Source organism: Pleurodeles waltl, chromosome 2_2 (genome assembly GCF_031143425.1).
Source record: "Pleurodeles waltl isolate 20211129_DDA chromosome 2_2, aPleWal1.hap1.20221129, whole genome shotgun sequence".
NCBI classification, from domain to species: domain Eukaryota; kingdom Metazoa; phylum Chordata; class Amphibia; order Caudata; family Salamandridae; genus Pleurodeles; species Pleurodeles waltl.
This window is the reverse complement of record NC_090439.1, coordinates 246,514,673-246,537,951: the sequence shown is the minus strand read 5'-3', so window position 1 is coordinate 246,537,951 and position 23,279 is coordinate 246,514,673. Positions and strand designations below refer to the sequence as shown.

Below are 23,279 nucleotides of genomic sequence, written 5' to 3'. Positions count from 1 at the left end.
TTTGCAATGTTAGTAACATTTGTTTTTCCAGCACTAGATCTTTATTAGAGTTGTGTGAATCAAAACCAGCAAATAGCACGATCAAAAATGAGGAAGGCAGTATTGGGTGCACTTTACTCCAACTGGTTATTTAGTCCTGTCTTTTACACCATGCAAGTAACTATTTTGAGAGGATGTGGGTCTCTGCATAAGTCCACAAGAGGAAGAGCGTGATAACACTCCACCCAAGAGGTGCCTTCAGCTTGTTGAAACAAAGTAATGGATGTTGCTATTCTTGTGTAGCTACCGAAAGTGGAGAATATCCATTCTGGGAATTCTTAACAAGATGCTCTGAAATAAATAACAGAGTGATTCTGAGTCGTGGTGGACTTTCTCTCCACCAATGTGGTGCATTTTCAGCCCCTACATTAGCAGTGTTATAACTCTGCCAGGGAGTTGGAAGGTGTCTACAAAAAGGTGACTATCTGAAATTGCAGAAGCCTTTTTGGATTAATATTGTGGTAAACCCCAGCAAAGTTGGTCACTGTTGGAGGGTTGGGGGCTGGGGTGTAACCGGGTTTCCAGGGTTCCCAGCATGTTAGGGACACCAACTTAGCTCTCCATGAATGTCTCCTATCAGTTTCACTGTGGTGTTTCAAATAGACTTCGCTCTACTAGACAAAATGGAGAACAGGTCACTCCAAATCAGGCAGCTGGACCAGAACTATGACAAGCAATGTTAAGCCTACACCTTGGCAGCCTTGAAGACAAATGCGAAATTGTCAGGAAAGGTCATTGATAGCAACAAGTCCACCATCTGGCATACACTAAATAGGACACAAACTGCAGGAGGGGCAGATGGTCATGCTGCCATGTTTGGTACTTTGTTACAATCTTCCTCAAAATAAGACCTATAGTATTCTCCAAGTACAACATGAGGCACCTTTTCAGATGTTTTAAGTGGAGTAACTTCTGTTGGATTTGATGGGTCCACAAATATGGAAGGAAAACAGTTGATTAAGATGAAACTCTAATGGCACCCTGAGAACTTATCTTCAAAATCACTATTTTTGTAGACTCTTGTTAAAGTATCGGACCCAGAAAGCTTGACATTCATCAACGGTCCTAGCTGAAGTGACAAATAGTAGAAGAGTAGTTTTCAGTATGATAAACTTTAAATCTATTTTATGGCTCAATTCAAGTGTCACGAGTTGGGTAAAAACCACGATGAGCTCCAAGGAAGGATCAGGTTTTATTGGTTGAAAAGTCCAGAAGAGCCTTCGTATAAACTGCGTTATTATGCACAGAGGGAAAAAAGACTGCATATGATTCTTAAACGTATCTAGGGTTAGCTATGATGTACACCTGAATGGGACAACACTCAAGACTTTAGCATAGCAATGAGTGGATAGGAGTTGTGATGTAGTGTTAGCATAGATACTCAGAAAAGGGAATGTGAAGCCTATTGACTCTGCACTAGTGGCAGAAACTCAAACTTGAGTGGATTTGTGTGCAAAACAGTTTTGGGTTGATCAAAAAATATTTCTGCAATCCTGCCCAATAGCCAAAGCCTCATATTCTAGGTGCTCAGGTTGTGGTGCAGGTTGTGTTCATTAATCTTTGGTAGCAGCAACACTGAAGTCCTGAACATGAACAGTTTATCTACTAAAGGGGGTCACCAGAATGCCATACCTCTGGCCAGACTTGCACCCACCCTTTGATTTACAAAGTTCCCAGGAAGGAGGAAATGGTTGGAAAGGTGAAGACAAAATTCCTGACAATATCAATGAAAACACTACACCTTGGACGCCCAAAAGGCTTGCTGCAACTTCAGCTGGCAAAGTATCAAATTACAGGTTTGTCTGACTCTGCCCAACATTCAGTTCTTCCAGTTTTCAATCGTGGCAGGTATATCTGCCAAAGTTGTGCATGTCTGGCTCTTTGTTTACCCAGCCAGGGAGGTGCTAAACTGAGTAGAAAAGCCCCTTCTGAAAGTTCAGTAATCGAACATGTAATCTTCTGAAGAGCAAGACCCTTGTGCATCCCTATTGACTGATAAAGAATATGGAGATCATATTGTGCAGTTTAGTCCTTCCTGGAATTGGTGGATATAGGTCTAAAATATTTGTAAGGAAACAAAAAAGATCTTCACTCCAACACATGTACATGGATTTATCTTTTTTGATGCAACAAATGACCTAGAAAGGAATAATCCTGAGGGTGGGAGCTGAAGCAGTCCAAGGAGACATCATTCATCAACAGAAAGGATAAAAGTTACTGGTAATCTTAGTCCTGTATCATGGGAGTCTTCACTGAAGTCACATACACTAAACAGTACCACAAATACGCAACATCACAGAGCATCTTAAAAGAGAACATATTTTCTCCAAAGAAGAGCCCTAACTAAGCCCACAGACACTCTAAACCTACCACATTTTATTTTTTATTTTAAAAAGAGTACAGTTATATTAAAAGGATCAATTGTACAAAACCTATTGACTGAGATTCTGTTGTCTAATTCTGTTGGAAAATACGGATTTCCTATTAACTGTTACTAACTCAGCTATTAATGAAATACGTTGAGGAATATGCAGAAATATTTAGTATCCACCAGAAATGCTGCTACTGAAGGTAAGTAAGGTTTCCTTTTGGATACTTCATCCCACAGATTCTTCATCATAAAAATTAGCCCCAAATGATATCCTCCAGGACGCAGGATTAAGCAAGGCTAATTAACCAAGGAAGTAATTTAACACTGCTCTGGCAAATTATCCATTGCTGCATCAAAATGTATGCAGGAGGACCAAGTGCCCACCCAGCTGAGTTCAACTGATGGGACCCATGTGGCGAGAGAAGAAGCAGCCATGGCCCTCGTGGAACACGTACAAAGCCAGCAAGTGGGTCCTTCTAAATCAAGGTGTAGGAACTTAATGCAGTGTAACTCAAAATAAAATTTACCACTTTGCTCTGCTTTTCTCCACTTAACACCACTATGCCCTGAAAGTCCACCCTGTCCTGGGTGATGTAATACACGCTCTGAATCCACCATATGCAAGCTCTCCTTCGCCTTGGAATGATGGACTGACTCAACATGAAAGAAATATAACACAACAGATATGTAGGGTAGGTATGCAGAAACTTTTTGTCAGTGTAATATATAGTGAAAGCGGCCAGATCAAGAGGGTCTACAAAACGGTGGTACTGAAATACGGAAAGATCAAGAGTCAACAAAATTGTGGTACTGAAAGGGTTTCAGTTCTCCAGTCTAACATCACTATACAAACATAATCCAAAATGGATTCATGGCCAGTTTTCTGCAGCTAAGATTACATCAGCCACTTCTTCAGGTACACTGAAGTACTCAAACAGGCATCTTTCAATTTACATGCGTGTAGCTATAGCGTTTGAGGACTGGTGTGAAGGACCTGACAACCAATCTGTAAGAGCATGACCACGCTGTGTGGGAGAGGGAGAAGAAAACTGCATTTAAAACAGATCAGAAACAAAATCCTATTTGTTGAATCTGAAGCGATTCCTTGTGCCCCACCCTCTCAACTTCTGCAGTACTCTAAAAAACGGGAAAGTGTTAAGCAAATCCCATGACCAATTTAAAATGAAGGCATCCATCAGGGAACAATTGGGAGGAAAGTGTATGGCACACAAACTAATGACACTTCTTGTGCTGGGTTGTGGCAAAGAGATTTACGCATAGTCACCCAAAACTGGAAAAGATAACATCCATCACTTTATAATGAAGTTCCCCCTCGTAGTCCTTGAATGAGAAACAACTCCGAACATCTATCCTCATGTTGAGGGTGCCCACAAGCTAGACCTCTAAAGGAAAGATGCTCCATTAAAGAGCCCCTCGACAGGCTCCAACACAACACATTGCCATGTCTGTTGGCAGATTCTATTGTTTTTGGACATTACTTAAAAAGTGCTCTATGAGATCGAAGAGAGCAAGGCATTCAGAACAAAACATGCCAGAACTTTTATGTGTAAACGGCTTCAAAACGGATCAAGGGCCCTGCACCATGATGTTGCACAGGTGTACACCAAGTCCATCAATGAGTTGCCTGTAACTAAAGCAACCTGCTACTGCAGAAAACTGAATAAACAACCCATCCACACACTGGAGGCGCATAGTCACCAGTGAAGATCCAGAAGAACAGGCACCAATCTGTACCCAAGCTGAGAAGCTCCCCTTATGCTGAACCCACTATTTTGTCAACCATCACTGAAGGGCCCTGACTTGCCATCTATAGTGTGACAACAAAACAATGCATGAGGCCATCTGGCCTAAATCGCAAAACTTGTAGAACCAGGACTCGCGTAGAAGCCAGCAAAATGAGAATTGTTTCTCCAAAAATCAGCAATCTCCTGAGGAGGAAGAATAACCTTCACAGAGGTTGAGTTCAAAACAGCACCTATGAATGCCAATGTCAGCATAAAGATGAGGGTGACTTATGGGTATCGATTGTAAAGTTCAAATCGTGCTGGAGGTTCATGGTACACTGAAGACGCCTGACCTAAGTGAAGCCGCCACCAGAGGCATCTAATGTGTGCATCTCCTCTCTTCCTGTGCGCCTCAAGGTGGTGTTTGTTTGGGTCTTCCATTTCAGTTGTGTCTGTCGGAGCAGGACTATAGAATTTATGATGTCCAGTGTGCAGCAGCCCAGACAACAGACTTCCCAGCAGTATCGCTTTCCTTTGATGGACAGGGAAGCACCGCTCAATTTCCTGCATTGACACATCTTTATGTTGTGTGTACAACCAGTAAGTCTGGTAGAACTGGACCTAGGATGTACACTGGGTCATCTGGAGCAGGTTTATCTACTGCAGGCGTAATGACCCTGGCCTTCACTGGTTTCTGAAAATTGTGAGTTGCAGTTTTTAACATGCCTTGAGCATTGAGAGGTGCTGTACCAATCCCTCAGTCTCCAAGTGAAAAATATCCACATCCTGGACCACATGCATCTTCTCCTTGAGATGGTGAGCAGTCTTTTGGAGCAGTGAGGTCATAAGGTGGGGACGACTTAGTATTTTAAGGTCAAAATTCAGTTCATCAGTATGATCTACACTGTAGTACTTTCATGAGTTGACCCCTTCCCTGGGCCATAAGTGCTCAAAGTTTGGATCATAAAGATGGTATGGGCTGCTATGGTCGTAATCTGTGTGAGGAAACTAAGAAGGGGATTGTAGAGAGTGAGGGTGTCAAGGTGTGTAAGGGTGTGGAGGTGACAGTGGTGTAAAGGTATGGCTTGGAGCAAGAGGAGGTGGGGGGGTGGAAGTGTGGTCATGTCCATAACCCTTTTGGGCCCTGGGGGTGTAGAGGGCTTAACAGGTGACACGGGAGCAGGCAGTTAGGTTAAAATCTACCCATTGAGGGTTGGATGAATATATTTCTGTCTCCCGTCATAGACCTCTGGCAGCTGAAGCTTGATAGCTCTCTTGGTGGTGTTGTATCCCTTAATCAAGGCTTCACTCTAACAGTTTAGAGGTTGATCTTTCGGTATAAACTTTGGCTCTGAAAGCTGGGTGTTTAGCACCTTAGTGCATGGGGGTTGTAGGAAGTTGGCTCTGTATGTGCTATTTCAAAGTAAGGAATAGCATGCACAGAGTCCAAGGGTTCCCCTTAGAGGTAAAATAGTGGTAAAAATAGATAATACTAATGCTCTATTTTGTGGTAGTGTGGTCGAGCAGTAGGCTTATCCAAGGAGTAGTGTTAAGCATTTGTTGTACATACACATAGACAATAAATGAGGTACACACACTCAGAGACAAATCCAGTCAATAGGTTTTTATATAGAAAAATATCTTTTCTTAGTTTATTTTAAGAACCACAGGTTCAAATTCTACATGTAATATCTCATTCGAAAGGTATTGCAGGTAAGTACTTTAGGAACTTCAAATCATCAAAATTGCATGTATACTTTTCAAGTTATTCACAAATAGCTGTTTTAAAAGTGGACACAGTGCAATTTTCACAGTTCCTAGGGGAGGTAAGTATTTGTTAGGTTAACCAGGTAAGTAAGACACTTACAGGGCTTAGTTCTTGGTCCAAGGTAGCCCACCGTTGGGGGTTCAGAGCAACCCCAAAGTCACCACACCAGCAGCTCAGGGCCGGTCAGGTGCAGAGTTCAAAGTGGTGCCCAAAACACATAGGCTAGAATGGAGAGAAGGGGGTGCCCCGGTTCCGGTCTGCTTGCAGGTAAGTACCCGCGTCTTCGGAGGGCAGACCAGGGGGGTTTTGTAGGGCACCGGGGGGGACACAAGCCCACACAGAAATTTCACCCTCAGCGGCGCGGGGGCGGCCGGGTGCAGTGTAGAAACAAGCGTTGGGTTCGCAATGTTAGTCTATGAGAGATCTCGGGATCTCTTCAGCGCTGCAGGCAGGCAAGGGGGGGGTTCCTCGGGGAAACCTCCACTTGGGCAAGGGAGAGGGACTCCTGGGGGTCACTTCTCCAGTGAAAGTCCGGTCCTTCAGGTCCTGGGGGCTGCGGGTGCAGGGTCTCTCCCAGGTGTCGGGACTTAGGATTCAAAGAGTCGCGGTCAGGGGAAGCCTCGGGATTTCCCTCTGCAGGCGGCGCTGTGGGGGCTCAGGGGGGACAGGTTTTTGTACTCACAGTCTTAGAGTAGTCCTGGGGTCCCTCCTGAGGTGTTGGATCGCCACCAGCCGAGTCGGGGTCGCCGGGTGCAGTGTTGCAAGTCTCACGCTTCTTGCGGGGAGCTTGCAGGGTTCTTTAAAGCTGCTGGAAACAAAGTTGCAGCTTTTCTTGGAGCAGGTCCGCTGTCCTCGGGAGTTTCTTGTCTTTTCGAAGCAGGGGCAGTCCTCAGAGGATGTCGAGGTCGCTGGTCCCTTTGGAAGGCGTCGCTGGAGCAGGATCTTTGGAAGGCAGGAGACAGGCCGGTGAGTTTCTGGAGCCAAGGCAGTTGTCGTCTTCTGGTCTTCCTCTGCAGGGGTTTTCAGCTAGGCAGTCCTTCTTCTTGTAGTTGCAGGAATCTAATTTTCTAGGGTTCAGGGTAGCCCTTAAATACTAAATTTAAGGGCGTGTTTAGGTCTGGGGGGTTAGTAGCCAATGGCTACTAGCCCTGAGGGTGGGTACACCCTCTTTGTGCCTCCTCCCAAGGGGAGGGGGTCACAATCCTAACCCTATTGGGGGAATCCTCCATCTGCAAGATGGAGGATTTCTAAAAGTTAGAGTCACTTCAGCTCAGGACACCTTAGGGGCTGTCCTGACTGGCCAGTGACTCCTCCTTGTTGCTTTCTTTGTTCCCTCCAGCCTTGCCGCCAAAAGTGGGGGCCGTGGCCGGAGGGGGCGGGCAACTCCACTAAGCTGGAGTGCCCTGCTGGGCTGTGACAAAGGGGTGAGCCTTTGAGGCTCACCGCCAGGTGTCACAGCTCCTGCCTGGGGGAGGTGTTAGCATCTCCACCCAGTGCAGGCTTTGTTACTGGCCTCAGAGTGACAAAGGCACTCTCCCCATGGGGCCAGCAACATGTCTCTGGTGTGGCAGGCTGCTGGAACTAGTCAGCCTACACAGACAGTCGGTTAAGTTTCAGGGGGCACCTCTAAGGTGCCTTCGGTGGTGTATTTTACAATAAAATGTACACTGGCATCAGTGTGCATTTATTGTGCTGAGAAGTTTGATACCAAACTTCCCAGTTTTCAGTGTAGCCATTATGGTGCTGTGGAGTTCGTGTAAAACAGACTCCCAGACCATATACTCTTATGGCTACCCTGCACTTACAATGTCTAAGGTTTTGCTTAGACACTGTAGGGGCACAGTGCTCATGCACTGGTACCCTCACCTATGGTATAGTGCACCCTGCCTTAGGGCTGTAAGGCCTGCTAGAGGGGTGTCTTACCTATACTGCATAGGCAGTGAGAGGCTGGCATGGCACCCTGAGGGGAGTGCCATGTCGACTTACTCATTTTGTTCTCACCAGCACACACAGGCTTGTAAGCAGTGTGTCTGTGCTGAGTGAGGGGTCTCTAGGGTGGCATAATACATGCTACAGCCCTTAGAGACCTTCCCTGGCATCAGGGCCCTTGGTACCAGAGGTACCAGTTACAAGGGACTTATCTGGATGCCAGGGTGTGCCAATTGTGGAAACAATGGTACATTTTAGGTGAAAGAACACTGGTGCTGGGGCCTGGTTAGCAGGGTCCCAGCACACTTCTCAGTCAAGTCAGCATCAGTATCAGGCAAAAAGTGGGGGGTAACTGCAACAGGGAGCCATTTCTTTACAGGGGTTTTGAGGGGGAAGCATGGCACTGCATTCTGTGATGCATCCAACGTCTCTTGTCAGTGCCGGAGGGTTTCCCTGCACTGGAATGCTAAGCAGGTGGCCTCGTATTTTGCTGAGACACCAAGGTTGTAAGCGCTGTGGAGGTTTGACCAGGGGTACTTGGAATAGCACGTACGGTAAAGCTGAAAGAGTGCCCATTCCATAACAACTTTGCACCCCCGACGGTCATTCTCCGGAATACAAACTGAAATGAGTTGAAGTCCTACTGATGCAGTTGCCTAAAGGGGTGTCCAGTGGAGATGCATTGAGAAGTCATATGCAGTATGCCGAAAGAAGGTGCTCAGGTGTAGCTGAAGAATTTTTCAACTGGGTGCAAGTTATAGAGCAAATGTTCTTCACAACAGTGGGTTGGAAAACTTGAAGGCTGGTCCTGTAAAATCAGCAAGGGAAAAAGTCTGTCCAGGAGCTGGCACTCAAATATATGAACCATATGGTAGAAGAAAACAATCTGAGGTGGAGTCTTTGTCCTGATGTACTGTAGACTTAAGGAGAAGTCACAACAGATCTTGTGGCCAAAAACATCTTTGGTGAACAAGATGCAAGCTTCTCGAACCAACATTAGGTGGCAGGAGTATGCAGAGCATGTGTATCCACCGCCACACATGCTGCAAATTTACTTTTTAACCGCAACAAATGTCAAGTTTTAGTCACATCAAGTGAAAGTTGAAATGAAAAGCTATAAATTTTATAGTGGTAAAAAACTGTTCAACAACAGTTTTACAGTATCCAGAACAAATAACTGCATTTACTGGAATGCTGGCGCTCTGGCAACCTTTAAGTACAAGGTCATCTTTCATAGCTGAATTATTTTTACATAGTCATACCATCCCTTTCCCTTATTTACTTGCTTTTTTTCTTTTAAATACAGAGGCAGAAAAGATGTGCAGTGGAGTAGCTTTGCACTGGTGAGTTAAAAAAAAAATCTAAATAGACCTTCTCAGTAGCTTAAGCATGATGACCTCAATAACAAAGCTACTGGTAAACATTATCCAACAGAATACTGGAAATAACGCATGTGCGCTAGAAGCCTTTTATGTGACACAGACTGCAACCCAGAACTGGGCTCTGTAGTCTGGACATGTGCACCCTCCTTACTGAGCGAGATTACCTTCAGCTGGCTAGGCTGTGGGGGACTGATCGTGGTGCCAGAGGTAAGACTTAAGTAGCAAGATAGGCCTTTTTTACCAGTCTGTCAGGGAGAGTCGCTTACTGGCCATGTCGGTCAAAGGCTAACTAAACAAGCAGCTTATTCCTCGTTTTCTTAGAATAAAAGCAAGCTGATAAAACTATGTAAAAGTCATTGCTAAATGCAGACTTACTAAAATGAATAAAATATGAACTGTTAAAAACTAAAACAACGGTTCCAGACAGCCTCATGACAGGGGTACATGTAAAATGGTAGTTGGGAATTAACCACAGTATTTGGTATGCTTCACCCAATCCAGTCTCTTAATTGAGTACCAAAATTATCTGATGATTGCGTGTGACCAGAATGAAAATGTCACTTACCCAGTGTACATCTGTTCGTGGCATCAGTCGCTGAAGATTCACATGTTGTGCATAGCCCGCCATCTGGTGTTGGGTCGGAGTGTTACAAGTTGTTTTTCTTCGAAGAAGTCTTTCGAGTCACGGGACCGAGGGACTCCTCCTCTTTGTCTCCATTGCGCATGGGCGTCGACTCCATCTTCGATTGTTTTCCCCGCAGAGGGTGAGGTAGGAGTTTTTTGTTAGTAATAGTGCCCATGCAATGGAGTGAATAAGTATGTACCTATTTAAGATTTAATATATTTACAAATGTACAAAGTTGAAGCTAACTTCCAAACGGCTACAGGCTCCCGGGGAGGTGGGTGGGCACATGTGAATCTTCAGCGACTGATGCCACGAACAGATGTACACTGGGTAAGTGACATTTTCAGTTCGATGGCATCTGTCGCTGTAGATACACATGTTGTGCATAGACTAGTAAGCAGTTATCTCCCCAAAAGCGGTGGCTCAGCCTGTAGGAGTGGAAGTAGTCTGAAATAAGGTTCTTAGTACGGCTTGACCTACTGTGGCTTGTTGTGCTGATAGCACGTCTACACAGTAGTGCTTGGTAAATGTGTGAGGCGTAGACCATGTGGCTGCCTTACATATTTTGTGCATTGGAATATTCCCTAGGAAGGCCATGGTAGCACCTTTCTTTCTGGTTGAGTGTGCCCTTGGTGTAATGGGCAGTTGTCTCTTTGCTTTAAGGTAGCAGATTTGGATGCACTTAACTATCCATCTGGCTATACCCTGTTTCCTGCGTGAGGTTTTTGAAATGCAATAAACAGTTGTTTAGTTTTTCTGATGTGTTTAGTTCTGTCGATGTAGTACATTAGTGCTCTTTTGACGTCTAATGTATGTAGTGCCCTTTCAGCTATGGAATCTGGCTGTGGGAAGAACACTGGTAACTCTACCGTTTGATTTAGGTGGAACGGTGAAATAACCTTTGGCAAAAATTTAGGATTGGTCCTTAGGACTACCTTATTTTTGTGTAGTTGGATAAAAGGTTCTTGTATTGTAAACGCCTGAATTTCACTTACTCTTAGAGATGTGATGGCGATGAGAAATGCAACTTTCCAGGTTAGGAATTGTATTTCGCAAGAGTGCATAGGTTCAAAGGGTGGACCCATGAGTCTTGTTAAGACGATGTTGAGGTTCCATGAAGGAACGGGTGGTGTCCTTGGTGGTATAATTCTTTTGAGGCCTTCCATAAACACAATTAATGACAGGTATCCTAAATAGTGAAGTTGAATGTGTAATCTGCAGGTATGCAGATATTGCTGCTAGGTGTATTTTAATGGAAGAGAAGGCCAGGTTCGATTTTTGTAAGTGTAGTAAGTAACCCACTACATCTTTTGGAGATGCGTGTAATGGTTGAATTTGATTATGATGGCAGTAGCAAACAAACCTTTTCCATTTGCTTGCATAGCAGTGTCTAGTGGATGGTCTTCTAGCTTGCTTTATGACTTCCATACATTCTTGTGTGAGGTTTAAGTGTCCGAATTCTAGGATTTCAGGAGCCAGATTGCTAGATTCAGCGATGCTGGGTTTGGATGCCTGATCTGTTGTTTGTGTTGTGTTAACAGATCTGGCCAGTTGGGCAACTTGACGTGGGGTACTACTGATAGGTCTAGCAGTGTTGTGTACCATGGTTGCCTTGCCCATGTTGGTGCTATCAGTATGAGTTTGAGTTTGTTTTGACTCAATTTGTTTACTAGATATGGAAGGAGAGGGAGAGGGGGAAAAGCGTACGCAAATATCCCTGACCAGTTCATCCATAGGGCATTGCCTTGAGACTGCCTGTGTGGGTATCTGGATGCGAAGTTTTGGCATTTTGCGTTCTCCTTTGTTGCAAATAAGTCTATTTGAGGTGTTCCCCAACGTTTGAAGTAAGTGGTTAGAATTTGGGGGTGAATTTCCCACTCGTGGACCTGTTGGTGATCGAGAGAGATTGTCTGCAAGTTGATTCTGGATCCCAGGAATAAACTGTGCTATTAGGCGAATGTGGTTGTGAATTGCCCATTGCCATATTTTTTGTGCCAGAAGGCACAGCTGTGTCGAGTGTGTCCCCCCCTGTTTGTTTAGATAATACATTGTTGTCATGTTGTCCGTTTTGACAAGAATGTATTTGTGAGTTATGATTGGTTGAAATGCTTTTAATGCTTGGAAAACTGCTAGTAGTTCGAGGTGATTTATATGCAGCTTTCTTTGATGTACGTCCCATTGTCCTTGTATGCTGTGTTGATTGAGGTGTGCTCCCCACCCTGTCATGGAAGCATCTGTTATCACGTATTGAGGCACTGGGTCTTGGAAAGGCCGCCCTTTGTTTAAATTGATATTGTTCCACCATAGAAGCGAGAGGTATGTTAGGCGGTCTATCAACACCAGATCTAGAAGCGGACCCTGTGCTTGTGACCATTGTGATGCTAGGTACTGTTGTAAGGGCCGCATGTGCAACCTTGCGTTTGGGACAATGGCTATGCATGAGGACATCATGCCTAGGAGTTGTAATATCATCTTCGCCTGTATTCTTTGTGTTGGATACATGCGTTGTATAATCTTTTGGAAATTTTGAACCCTTTGTGGACTTGGAGTGGCTATTCCCCTTGTTGTATCTATTGTCGCTCCTAGGTATTGTAGTACCTTGCACGGCAGAATGTGTGATTTCGCATAGTTGATGGTGAAACCGAGGTTGTAGAGGTTTTGTATGACCTGATCTGTGTGGTGTGAGCACTTTGTCAGTGAGTCGGTCTTGATTAGCCAGTCGTCTAGATACGGGAATACGTGTATTTGCTGCCTTCTGATGTGTGCAGCTACTACTGCTAGGCACTTTGTGAAGACTCTTGGTGCAGTTGTTAAACCGAACGGCAATACTTTGAATTGGTAATGTATTCCTTTGAATACGAACCTTAGGTATTTCCTGTGCGACGGATGTATTGGTATGTGGAAATACGCGTCTGAGATCTAAGGTTGTCATGTAATCTTGTTGCTTTAGCAATGGTAACACTTCCTGCAGCGTGACCATGTGAAAGTGTTCTGATTTGATGTATGTGTTTAGTGTTCTGAGGTCTAGGATTGGTCTCAGTGTTTTGTCCTTCTTTGGTATTAGAAAGTACAGTGAGTAAACCCCTGTATTTGTTTGTGTATCTGGTACTAGTTCTATTGCGTTCTTTTGCAGTAATGCTTGAACTTCTATTTCTAGGAGGTCCGAATATTGTTTTGATATATTTTTTGTTTTTGGTGGTATGTTTGGAGGGATTTGTAGAAATTCTATGCAATAACCATGTTGGATAATTGCTAAGACCCAAGTGTCTGTTGTTATGTTCTCCCACTCTTGGTAATACTGACTTATTCTTCCCCCCACTGGTGTTGTGTGGAGGGGATGAGTGACGTGTGAGTCACTGTTTGTTTGTAGGTGTTTTGGGGCCTTGAAATTTTCCCCTGCTTCTAGGGAATTGTCCCCCTCTGTATTGGCCCCGAAAGCCTCCCCTTTGGTACTGTCCCTGGTAGGTGGACGGTGTTGACTGAGGTACTGGGTTGTGTGGATTGACCCCGAAACCCCCCTCTAAAGGTTGTCTTGCGGAAGGTGTTGAAAGTGCCTCTGCTCTGCGGGGAGTAGAGCGCGCCCATGGCTTTTGCAGTGTCAGTGTCCTTTTTTAGCTTCTCAATTGCCTTGTCCACTTCAGGTCCGAACAATTGTTGCTCATTGAACGGCATATTGAGCACCGCCTGCTGTATCTCTGGTTTAAAACCAGATGTTCGTAGCCACGCGTGCCTTCGGATGGTTACTGCCGTGTTAACCGTTCTTGCTGCCGTGTCCGCTGCGTCCATGGAGGAGCGTATCTGGTTATTGGAGATGTTTTGGCCCTCCTCAAACACTTGTTTCGCCCTCTTTTGTAGTTCTGTGGGTAGATGCTCAATGAGGTGTTGCATCTCGTCCCAGTGGGCTCTGTCATATCGCGCTAGGAGCGCTTGAGAGTTTGCAATGCACCACTGGTTTGCAGCCTGTACTGCGACCCTTTTACCGGCTGCATCGAACTTTCGGCTCTCCTTATCTGGGGGTGGTGCATCACCCGATGTGTGGGAGTTTGCTCTCTTGCGAGCCGCCCCTACCACAACCGAATCTGGTGGCAGTTGTGAGGTGATGAAAGCTGGGTCTGTTGGAGGTGCTTTATATTTTTTTTCCACCCTCGGTGTTATTGCCCTACTTTTGACAGGCTCTTTGAATATGTCCTTTGCGTGCCTTAGCATTCCTGGGAGCATAGGCAGGCTTTGGTAGGTGCTATGTGTGGAAGAGAGGGTGTTGAAGAGGAAGTCATCTTCTACAGGCTCCGAGTGTAGAGACACGTTGTGGAACTCTGCTGCTCTAGCCACCACTTGTGAATATGCTGTGCTGTCTTCTGGTGGTGAGGGCTTTGTAGGATACGCCTCAGGACTGTTGTCCGACACTGGGGCGTCGTATAAGTCCCAAGCATCTTGGTCCTGGTCACCTTGGCTTAAGGTGGTGTGAGCCTGTGAATGTGACGGAGTGTGTGCCGGTGAAATGGGAGCCACAGGTGGAGGAGAGGGTGGCGGAGTTACCTTCTTCACCAGTTTTGTTTGTGGTGTTTGTCCTTGTTGGAATTCCAGTCTCCTCTTCCTCCTAATAGGGGGAAGGGTGCTTATTTTCCCTGTTCCACTCTGTATAAAAATCCTTTTTTGAGTGTGGTCCACCTCAGTGGATTGTAAATCCTCTTCGAATCTATGCTTTCGCATTTGAGAGGACAGTGATTGTTCCTCTGAATAGGAACCGGTAGTTGGCTCGGTTGCGGGTCGTTTTGGCACTGAAACCATGTCCACACTCTTTTTCGGCTCCGAGGCGACTTTCCTCTTTTTCGGAGTCGACCCCTCTCGGCGTCGATCCTCCTCGGTGCCGCTGTCTCTGCGTCGAGCAGCTTTGGCTCCGCTATCTCGGCGTGGATCTTTGCCGGCAGCACTATCTCGGTCCCGAGATGGCTGGGTGCCTGTGTCTCGACCCGAGTCGGACGATCTCAGCACTATTTCGGCCTTCTTTGGTGCCAATGGTCGGTCACCGAGTTTATGGGTTGAGCCATGGCCTGATGGCAGTGGCGTCCCCTGGGCCTTGTCAGTTTTCTTATGTGCTAACTTCGACGTCTTACTCACTGTTTCATGGTCGTCAAATTCGTCCGAGTCCGATTCATGGATCGAGAAGGCTTCTACTCTTTCTTGTTCCTCAAAATCTCGGTGTCCTGTCGGCGTGGACGCCATTTGCAGTCTTCTGGCTCGGCGGTCACGGAGCGTTTTTCGGGACCGGAACGCACGACAGGCCTCACAAGTTTCTTCCCTGTGCTCGGGCGACAGGCACAGGTTACAGACCGAATGTTGGTCTGTATATGAGTATTTGTTGTGGCATTTAGGACAGAAACGGAACGGGGTCCGTTCCATCAGCGTCGATGTCACACACGGTCGGGCCGACCAGGCCCCGACGGGGGATCGAAAACTACCCCGAAGGGCAACGGAGATGTTATCGTATCGATGCGATGTCGATGCTATCTAACCCGATCCCGAACGCAACAATACCGATGTAATTTTCCGATTTTGAGCTAACTTTCCGTTCCGAAACCCGGAGCGAAAGGATCACGTCCGAACCCGATGGCGGAAAGAAAACAACCGAAGATGGAGTCGACGCCCATGCGCAATGGAGACAAAGAGGAGGAGTCCCTCGGTCCCGTGACTCGAAAGACTTCTTCGAAGAAAAACAACTTGTAACACTCCGACCCAACACCAGATGGCGGGCTATGCACAACATGTGTATCTACAGCGACAGATGCCATCGAACATAATGTTATGAAGCAATTTGCAGCCAACACATGTTTAGCCTCTTTAATGTCCGTCTCGTCTGGCTTTTCCAAGGCTGTTATTTAAAAAAGAAACAGCTGCATAGTTTAATTTCATATAATATCCGAAGGTGAAACCCCCTTATTGTTGACCAAAATAGAGCATACGTGATATTCATCAGGTGTTTCCCCTTAACCTGGTGCATTCTGATTGCAAGCAATCATCGGATAATTTTTATACCTAACCAAAAGAGATTGGATGAAGCATACCAAATCATGTGGCCAATTCCCAAAGGAGGGAATAATCTCTAATAAAATAAAGAATTGCTAAAAAAAAAAAAAAAGGTAAATTAACATGCTGGACATGGATGCTATGCCCCGAATTGAGTAACTTCTGGAAGACCTTATATTGGAGTCTACCCAAAAGACAAAACATTTTAACTTAGCAAGATGCTAACTATTAAGTTCTCTAAATTTGGAAGATGGCCACAGGATAAAAATATTTAAGAGAAAAAAAAGAAAAATTTGATGGAAACTAATATGGTGTATTCTTAAACCTATATCAAGTATTTTTCGGGAGCATTACATTCAACCCACTCTCACAATTGCTTACTTTAAGAAGTATAATTGGCCCTATCCTCACGAGTGTAAGACTCCCCATATTCCGAGAGAAGATTCAAATAGGGTTGTAGGTAGAAGGTGAGTGTCGGTCCTTCTACACTGTTTTGATATCGGATACTGTTCTAGTGGGTTGTCCACTGTATGACCTTCCTTGCAATCATGAGGTAAATATGTTCTTTAGCAGTCAGGGGAGAAAGAATAATGTTGCTAAGGCGCTTCATGCGAGTGTAAAACTTCAATATAAACAGAATGAGCCAGAGGTACTTCTGGGTGTCAGTACCTCTCAGCCACTTGTGGGACTGTCACCTACAAAAAGGTATTCATGCTCACCTCCAGTCTGTCATTATCATCTACATCATTCACACTGATATCTTGTCCTGCAGACGTTTGTTGAGCATACTCCTCAGTTTCAGCCCTAGGTATCTAAGGCAAGGGAGTTAATGACTCGCACCATGTGTGATCTTAAGAAGCTTGTCATGAAATGGCGTGCAGTGAAATAATTATAGCATGCAAATCTACAAGAGGTTCACTCTGCAAAAAAATTACAATTGTCTAATGAAGATGTTTAAGAGATCTGCCGTCGGGCTCAGTCACTAATGGTGCTGTGGCTTTGGTCAGGCTGTTAAATATTAGTGTGATGGGGGCTCTTGCTGTCTATATAGACTGTTGATGGATACTAAGTTAATAAGGGGAAGCCATGAAGTGACAAGGTAGTGGAAGGTGAGGAGGAGGCTTGCCTTCTGTGGACGCCCCATCAACAAGGCCTTTTTGGGGGCATCTAGTAAGGTTATGGCGACTTTTTCTTCCATAAGGATAGAGAAACTTCAGATGGCTAAAATCAGTCCTGCAGGTTTTGGCCTCATATTCCTCAAAACAATTGCTTTCCACGTGTTTTTGTTGTGTGGCTGTAGAAGCATAAGAAGGAACTCCTGAGTGAATTCCTCTCCACAGGAAAAGGCACCTGAGAGGAAAATACACCAATCTCTCCTCAAAGCAAATAACGAAAATGTGGAACATGTTTATGGATCAAATCTGTTTATTGGTATTTTACATACAAAAACAGTACAAAGCTCTATATCAATCCTCAAAACATTTCGACTATCGGCATCACAAGAAGTCCCATATCATTCATGTTTAAGGGCTATTTCACGGGGCCGCTACTCTGCCGCTGGGGAAGAGCATCCTCCCCCAGTCCACCCCCACTCAGATGATAATCGACGCAATGAGGAACATGTTTAGGACGCATAGAATGAATGCACACTAAATGTTAATAAAATAGGCTTGCATTTATTCATTTTTTGTCCTCAAACACTGTTATGAAGGCAAAATGGGAAAGGAAAGCTGATGAGTAACATAACCTGGAATCTACCCGATGTGAAAACAGTCATCAAAATACATATGGGAAAATCTGCCACAAATCTTAAGGGCACAGATCTTGCATAGTCTGAAAAGTGCTGATGACGATTAACCTAAAACGTGTAGGACTACATAATTTTCCACAACCCTTGACACCCAAATTTAAACAAGGATATGCAAAGACCAGTAACTCTGTATGGGTGAACACTAGGTAACGTAAACTTCCAAACAAAATCTCTTATACGTCACAAAGTAGACTATATCAACTGAAACAATCAACCTTCAAAAATGTCAATTTTACATTTTACTAGGAATTCCCAGCAGTACAATACGGAATAATTAAAGAAATCCAAGATCATTGGATCTAGAATTCCTTTAGTTATTCCATGTTGTACTGCTGGGAAACCCTAGTAAAATGTCATAACTAGCTCTATCAGAACACAGGATGACAAAAGCTAGAGTAACCTGTAATATTCAGGATTGGTTTTAAGTAGTCGTTGACTGGTAAGGCAGCAATAAACAAAACGATTATGCACTAATGTCAAGAGCTTAATAATTTGCAGGTCATTTCACAAACATCACCTAGAGAAATACTGAGAAACGCATGATACTTTCTTGTAAGAACTGGTGAGAAGCAGTTGCTTCCCATGACTTGAGTAACAACAATGTAATTATTAAAATATAGGCCATTGAATTGGATTGTATGTATACTGCATTATGCTAGCTACAAAAAAACAGCAACTGGATATAACAGCCAGAAAGGAGGTAATAAACGGTCCATGCCATGTCATGTCATTGCATCAGGGGCACAAGTAAAAGTTAGAAGTAAATTGTAATTACACTATTACTAAGAATAAAAAAAACAGAATCGAAACTTCAAGCCAACATTAAATAACCAATAATCAAGTAGGAAAAATTAACCTGATCAGGCATAGTTCTTACCATTTACAAACACTGACTTACTAGACTCAAATTAATATTTAGCCTAAAACTGACAGATAATTACTGTTAATTCAATATCAATCAGGACAACTTAGTTGATTATCGCCTGTACTTTTGCCCAAGACTCATGCATGAGACAAATGCACATCACCGGACACAAGGTCACATGACTGTTCGAAACCTGAGAAATAAGGCCTTTAAAAACAATACATGAAAATGAGAGAGAATAAGTCTGCCAAGGAAGAATAAATCGTACAGTAAAGCAAAAAAACAAAATGACGTAATGGATGCTAACCATCGCATGAAATGTTCTTTTGGGGTTTCCATGATGTCAATGGAAATAAATTGACTACCAGCGACCCAGAGCAAAGGGAGAGATGGGCACACTGATCACCAATTTTCCATTTTCCCAATTCCTAACAATTTCTCCATACCTCCAAGGGAAAATGTCCATGAATAACATCAGTGCAACATGTTTTCATACTGAGATACCTCCTGTAACCTTAAGTTATGGGTCCTGCAGGGCCTGATGTGGTAATGTAGACAGTATTTACAAAAATAGCCACATAAATATACCCCCATTACCCCCCCAACTACTGACCTCGCTCTTTCCCATCACACACGTTTACAGAGAACAGGCCTGCTCTTATACTACTCTTCAGTGTCACTAGTTCTGCCTTCAATGGCAGGTAACTACCACAATTCATTGCAAATTTAGTGACTTAACTAGGGTTTACATATATATTTTAATTTCATTTTCTTTTGCTTACCAGAGGCAAGTCAGTGTTAATGCCTTGCTTCCACCGCAGGTATAATTTTCAAACATTTGTTTCAATTCCCTACTCGGGAAGGATGGGATGATGGTGATATTATCTCATGGGTCTTGGCAGAAGCAATATTACCCCTTGCCATGTCTGCTGCAACTAGGCACTGTGTGGCCCAGACCATCTGAGTGCTCCAGTCTTGCAGGGTTCAGGCTGTGGAGCCCTGCCCTTTCCCATGCAAGACACCATGAGAGGGCAAAATGCATTGTTTGCTATTGAGTCAGCCGTTGTAGGCTTGGTTGTCTGATGGCCTCAGGTAAGGGGGAGTAGTACTGGGTGACACCATTTGCTGCACTGGGATTAGGAAAGGGTATGACCACCCCATTCAATCTTGGCCCCCCTGATATTCCACAGACTTGGTTGTCCGCCCAGAGAAGACACAGGGCAAAAAGTATTGATAATAGATCGCACTCAAACATATTCTTTAGTTGTCTAGAAAGCATGTGGCCTTCTTGAATTATTAAGAAGTCTAGACAATGCTGCATGACCTAATCTGTGGTAGCTAGCAGGAAAGAAAAAAGGCTTTCTTTAAGCCACGTTCTGAAACCCCAGTGGAAGGAGAGCATGAGAGAGATAAAATACCACAAGATGAACAAGTGTGAGCAAATGCTGCGGTGCTAAATGAAAACTTTTCATGAGGTCCCTGAACACATCTTCAACACAATAGACATAGCAGTTAAGGTCATGAAGAAAACTACTGATGCTTTGCCAGGCCACATTTTAAGGGGAGGGATAAATGAAGACGTAAAGAGCTACCTATTAATCCTCAAAAGGAACCATCACGGTATCATGAAAGCTAAATATAGCATTTCCCCTCTTAAACACATTTATAATCCTTTGACTAAACAACAGAAATGAGACAAACAGTTTTATAGGCTTTGATTAAAAAAAATGAAGTGGTGGTAGAGTATAAAAAATAGTGGATCAGCACTGCAAAAAAAGGGCCGGGAGCCAAAGTAAATGATGTAAACAAATATGTTACAGTAAAACATTGCATCACAACAGCAAGTAGTTAAAGTTTTACATAATGAATATTTTGTAGGCAATCTGTGGCTAATTCATTTATGCTTCATCCCCAAAGAGTAACTTCAGGGTATTTCTAAGGATAAAACAAAAGCGAAATTGACCACACAAGGTGAGTGGGGAACAATCTTTGCAATAGGAGAATTATAAGGAAGCACTGTTTAAACCATGAGTGACTCTAGAGCACAAAGTTGTTTAAAATATGCAGACAGCAAAGGAATTGGACAGCTACATCGGCACTGGGTAAAGTCCACCAACTGGTAATATACATATTAATAATTAAATAAATGGGAAACTGCTAGTAGATGTAAACTTACCAACGCTCTAGTTTCAGTGCCTTCAGTTTTTCCTCATCCTTAGGTGGGAACATTGTTGGACGGATTTGAGTGTGCCGGCTTGGAGGCACATCAGACCACTGAGCAAACCACTGTTCATCTCTAGTCATTATCTATCAAATACAAGTAAATGGAAAATATTACTAACCCTGTAAGTATCTGTTCATGGCTTGTAGTGCTGTAGATATATATGCTGTGCATAATTCTGCCATCTAGTGTTGGGCCCAGATGTGTGCAAGTTGTTTTTCTTTTAGGAAGTCTTTTGAGTCACGAGGTATAACCACTCCTCCTCTTGCTGTTAATGCTCATGGTCATCGGCTTCATTGTCAAGATTTTTTTCCCACATGGCGGGTGATAATGCAACAAGCAATGAAGCGATGTATTGAGAGATGGCTATGCAAAAGCGGAATAAAAAAAAATAGTAAAGGATACTGAAAATCGGTAGGCTTTGCGGGAAAGTGCCTCTTTGACATGGTTACCCCCACATTTTGTCAAAATCACATCAGTTACGAGGCAAAGTGCATTGACTTCCTGCTAACCAGGTCCCCCAGTGCCAGATTCTTTTCTCTCAACTGTACAATTGTATCCCCAATTGGCAAATCCTTTAGCACTCTGCAAGTCCTTAGTAAATAGTACCCCTGGTACCTAGGGCATTAGGTGCTAAAGAGGGTCCCTAAGGGCTGCAGCACGAATTGTACCACCCTAAGGGACCCCTCACCAAGCACATGACAGGCTGCTATGGCAGGCTGTGTGTCTTGATGCAGACAAAAGTGAAAAAACATGACAGGGCACACAGCCTGTAGGAAGTTGGCTCTGTATGCACTTTTTCAAAGTAAGGAATAGTATGCACAGAGTCCAAAGGTTCCCCTTAGAGGTAAGATAGTGGCAAAAAGAGATAATACTAATGCTCTATTTTGTGGTAGTGTGGTCGAGCAGTAGGCTTATCAAAGGAGTAGTGTTAAGCATTTGTTGTACATACACACAGGCAATAAATGAGGAACACACACTCAGAGACAAATCCAGGCCAATAGGTATTGTTATAGAAAACGAAAATGTCACTTACCCAGTGTACATCTGTTCGTGGCATTAGTCGCTGCAGATTCACATGTTTTGCACAGTCCGCTGCCTGGTGTTGGGCTCGGAGTATTACAAGTTGTTTTTCTTCGAAGAAGTCTTTTTTGGTCACGGGACCGAAGGACTCCTCCCTCTTCGGCTCCATTGCGCATGGGCGTCGACTCCATCTTAGATTGTTTTCCCCGCAGAGGGTGAGGATGGAGTTGTTTGCTATAAATAGTGCCCATGCAATGGAGTGAATACGTATGTACATAAAAAGTTTATAATAATTATTTACAAATGTACAAATGTTTAAGATTTAAGATCTACTTCTAAACGGCTACAGGCTTCCCGGGGAGGCGGGAGGGCACATGTGAATCTGCAGCGACTAATGCCACGAACAGATGTACACTGGGTAAGTGACATTTTCAGTTCGATGGCATATGTTGCTGCAGATACACATGTTTTGCATAGACTATAAAGCAGTTACCTCCCCTAAAAGCGGTGGTTTAGCCTGTAGGAGTTGAAGTAGTTTGGAATAATGTTCTTAGTACAGCTTGGCCCACTGTAGCTTGTTGTGCATTTAGTACGTCTACACAGTAGTGTTTAGTAAATGTATGAGGCGTAGACCAGGTTGCAGCCTTACATATTTCGCTCATAGGAATGTTTCCTAGAAAGGCCATTGTAGCCCCTTTCTTTCTGGTTGAGTGTGCCTTTGGTGTAATAGGCAATTCTCTTTTGGCTTTAAGATAGCATGTTTGAATACATCTGACTATCCATCTAGCAATGCCTTGTTTAGAGATTGGATTTCCTATGTGTGGTTTTTGAAAAGCTATGAACAGTTGTTTTGTTTTCCTGATTAGCTTTGTTCTGTCAATGTAGTACATTAGTGCTCTTTTGATGTCTAATGTATGTAGTGCCCTTTCAGCCACGGAATCTGGTTGTGGGAAGAACACTGGCAATTCTACTGTTTGATTTAAATGGAATGGTGAGATTACTTTTGGTAGAAATTTTGGATTTGTTCTTAGAACTATTTTATTTTTGTGTATTTGAATAAAAGGTTCTTGTATGGTAAATGCCTGTATTTCACTTACTCTTCTGAGGGATGTGATTGCAATGAGAAATGTGACTTTCCAGGTTAGATATTGCATTTCACAGGAATGCATGGGTTCGAAAGGTGGACCCATGAGTCTTGTTAAGACGATGTTAAGGTTCCATGAAGGAACTGGTGGTGTTCTTGGTGGTATAATTCTTTTTAGCCCTTCCATGAATGCTTTAATAACTGGTATTCTAAATAGAGACGATGAATGAGTAGTTTGTAGGTAAGCAGATATTGCTGCGAGGTGTATTTTTTATAGATGAAAAAGCGAGATTCGCTTTTTGCAAATGTAGTAAGTATCCCACTATGTCCTTTGTAGAGGCATGCAATGGTTGGATTTGATTGGTATGGCAGTAGCAAACAAATCTTTTCCAC

General features: G+C 43.8%; 1 protein-coding gene across 1 annotated transcript in view; it reads right to left on the bottom strand.

Annotated features, from left to right (window-relative positions):
• Positions 1-23,279, bottom strand: part of NSUN2 (NOP2/Sun RNA methyltransferase 2) — a 480,899-nt gene that overhangs the window by 230,313 nt on the left and 227,307 nt on the right. The window contains exon 11 of the mRNA XM_069219708.1: positions 20,735-20,865. Coding sequence (XP_069075809.1) covers positions 20,735-20,865 — 131 coding nt within the window. The remainder of the gene's footprint in view (positions 1-20,734; positions 20,866-23,279) is intronic.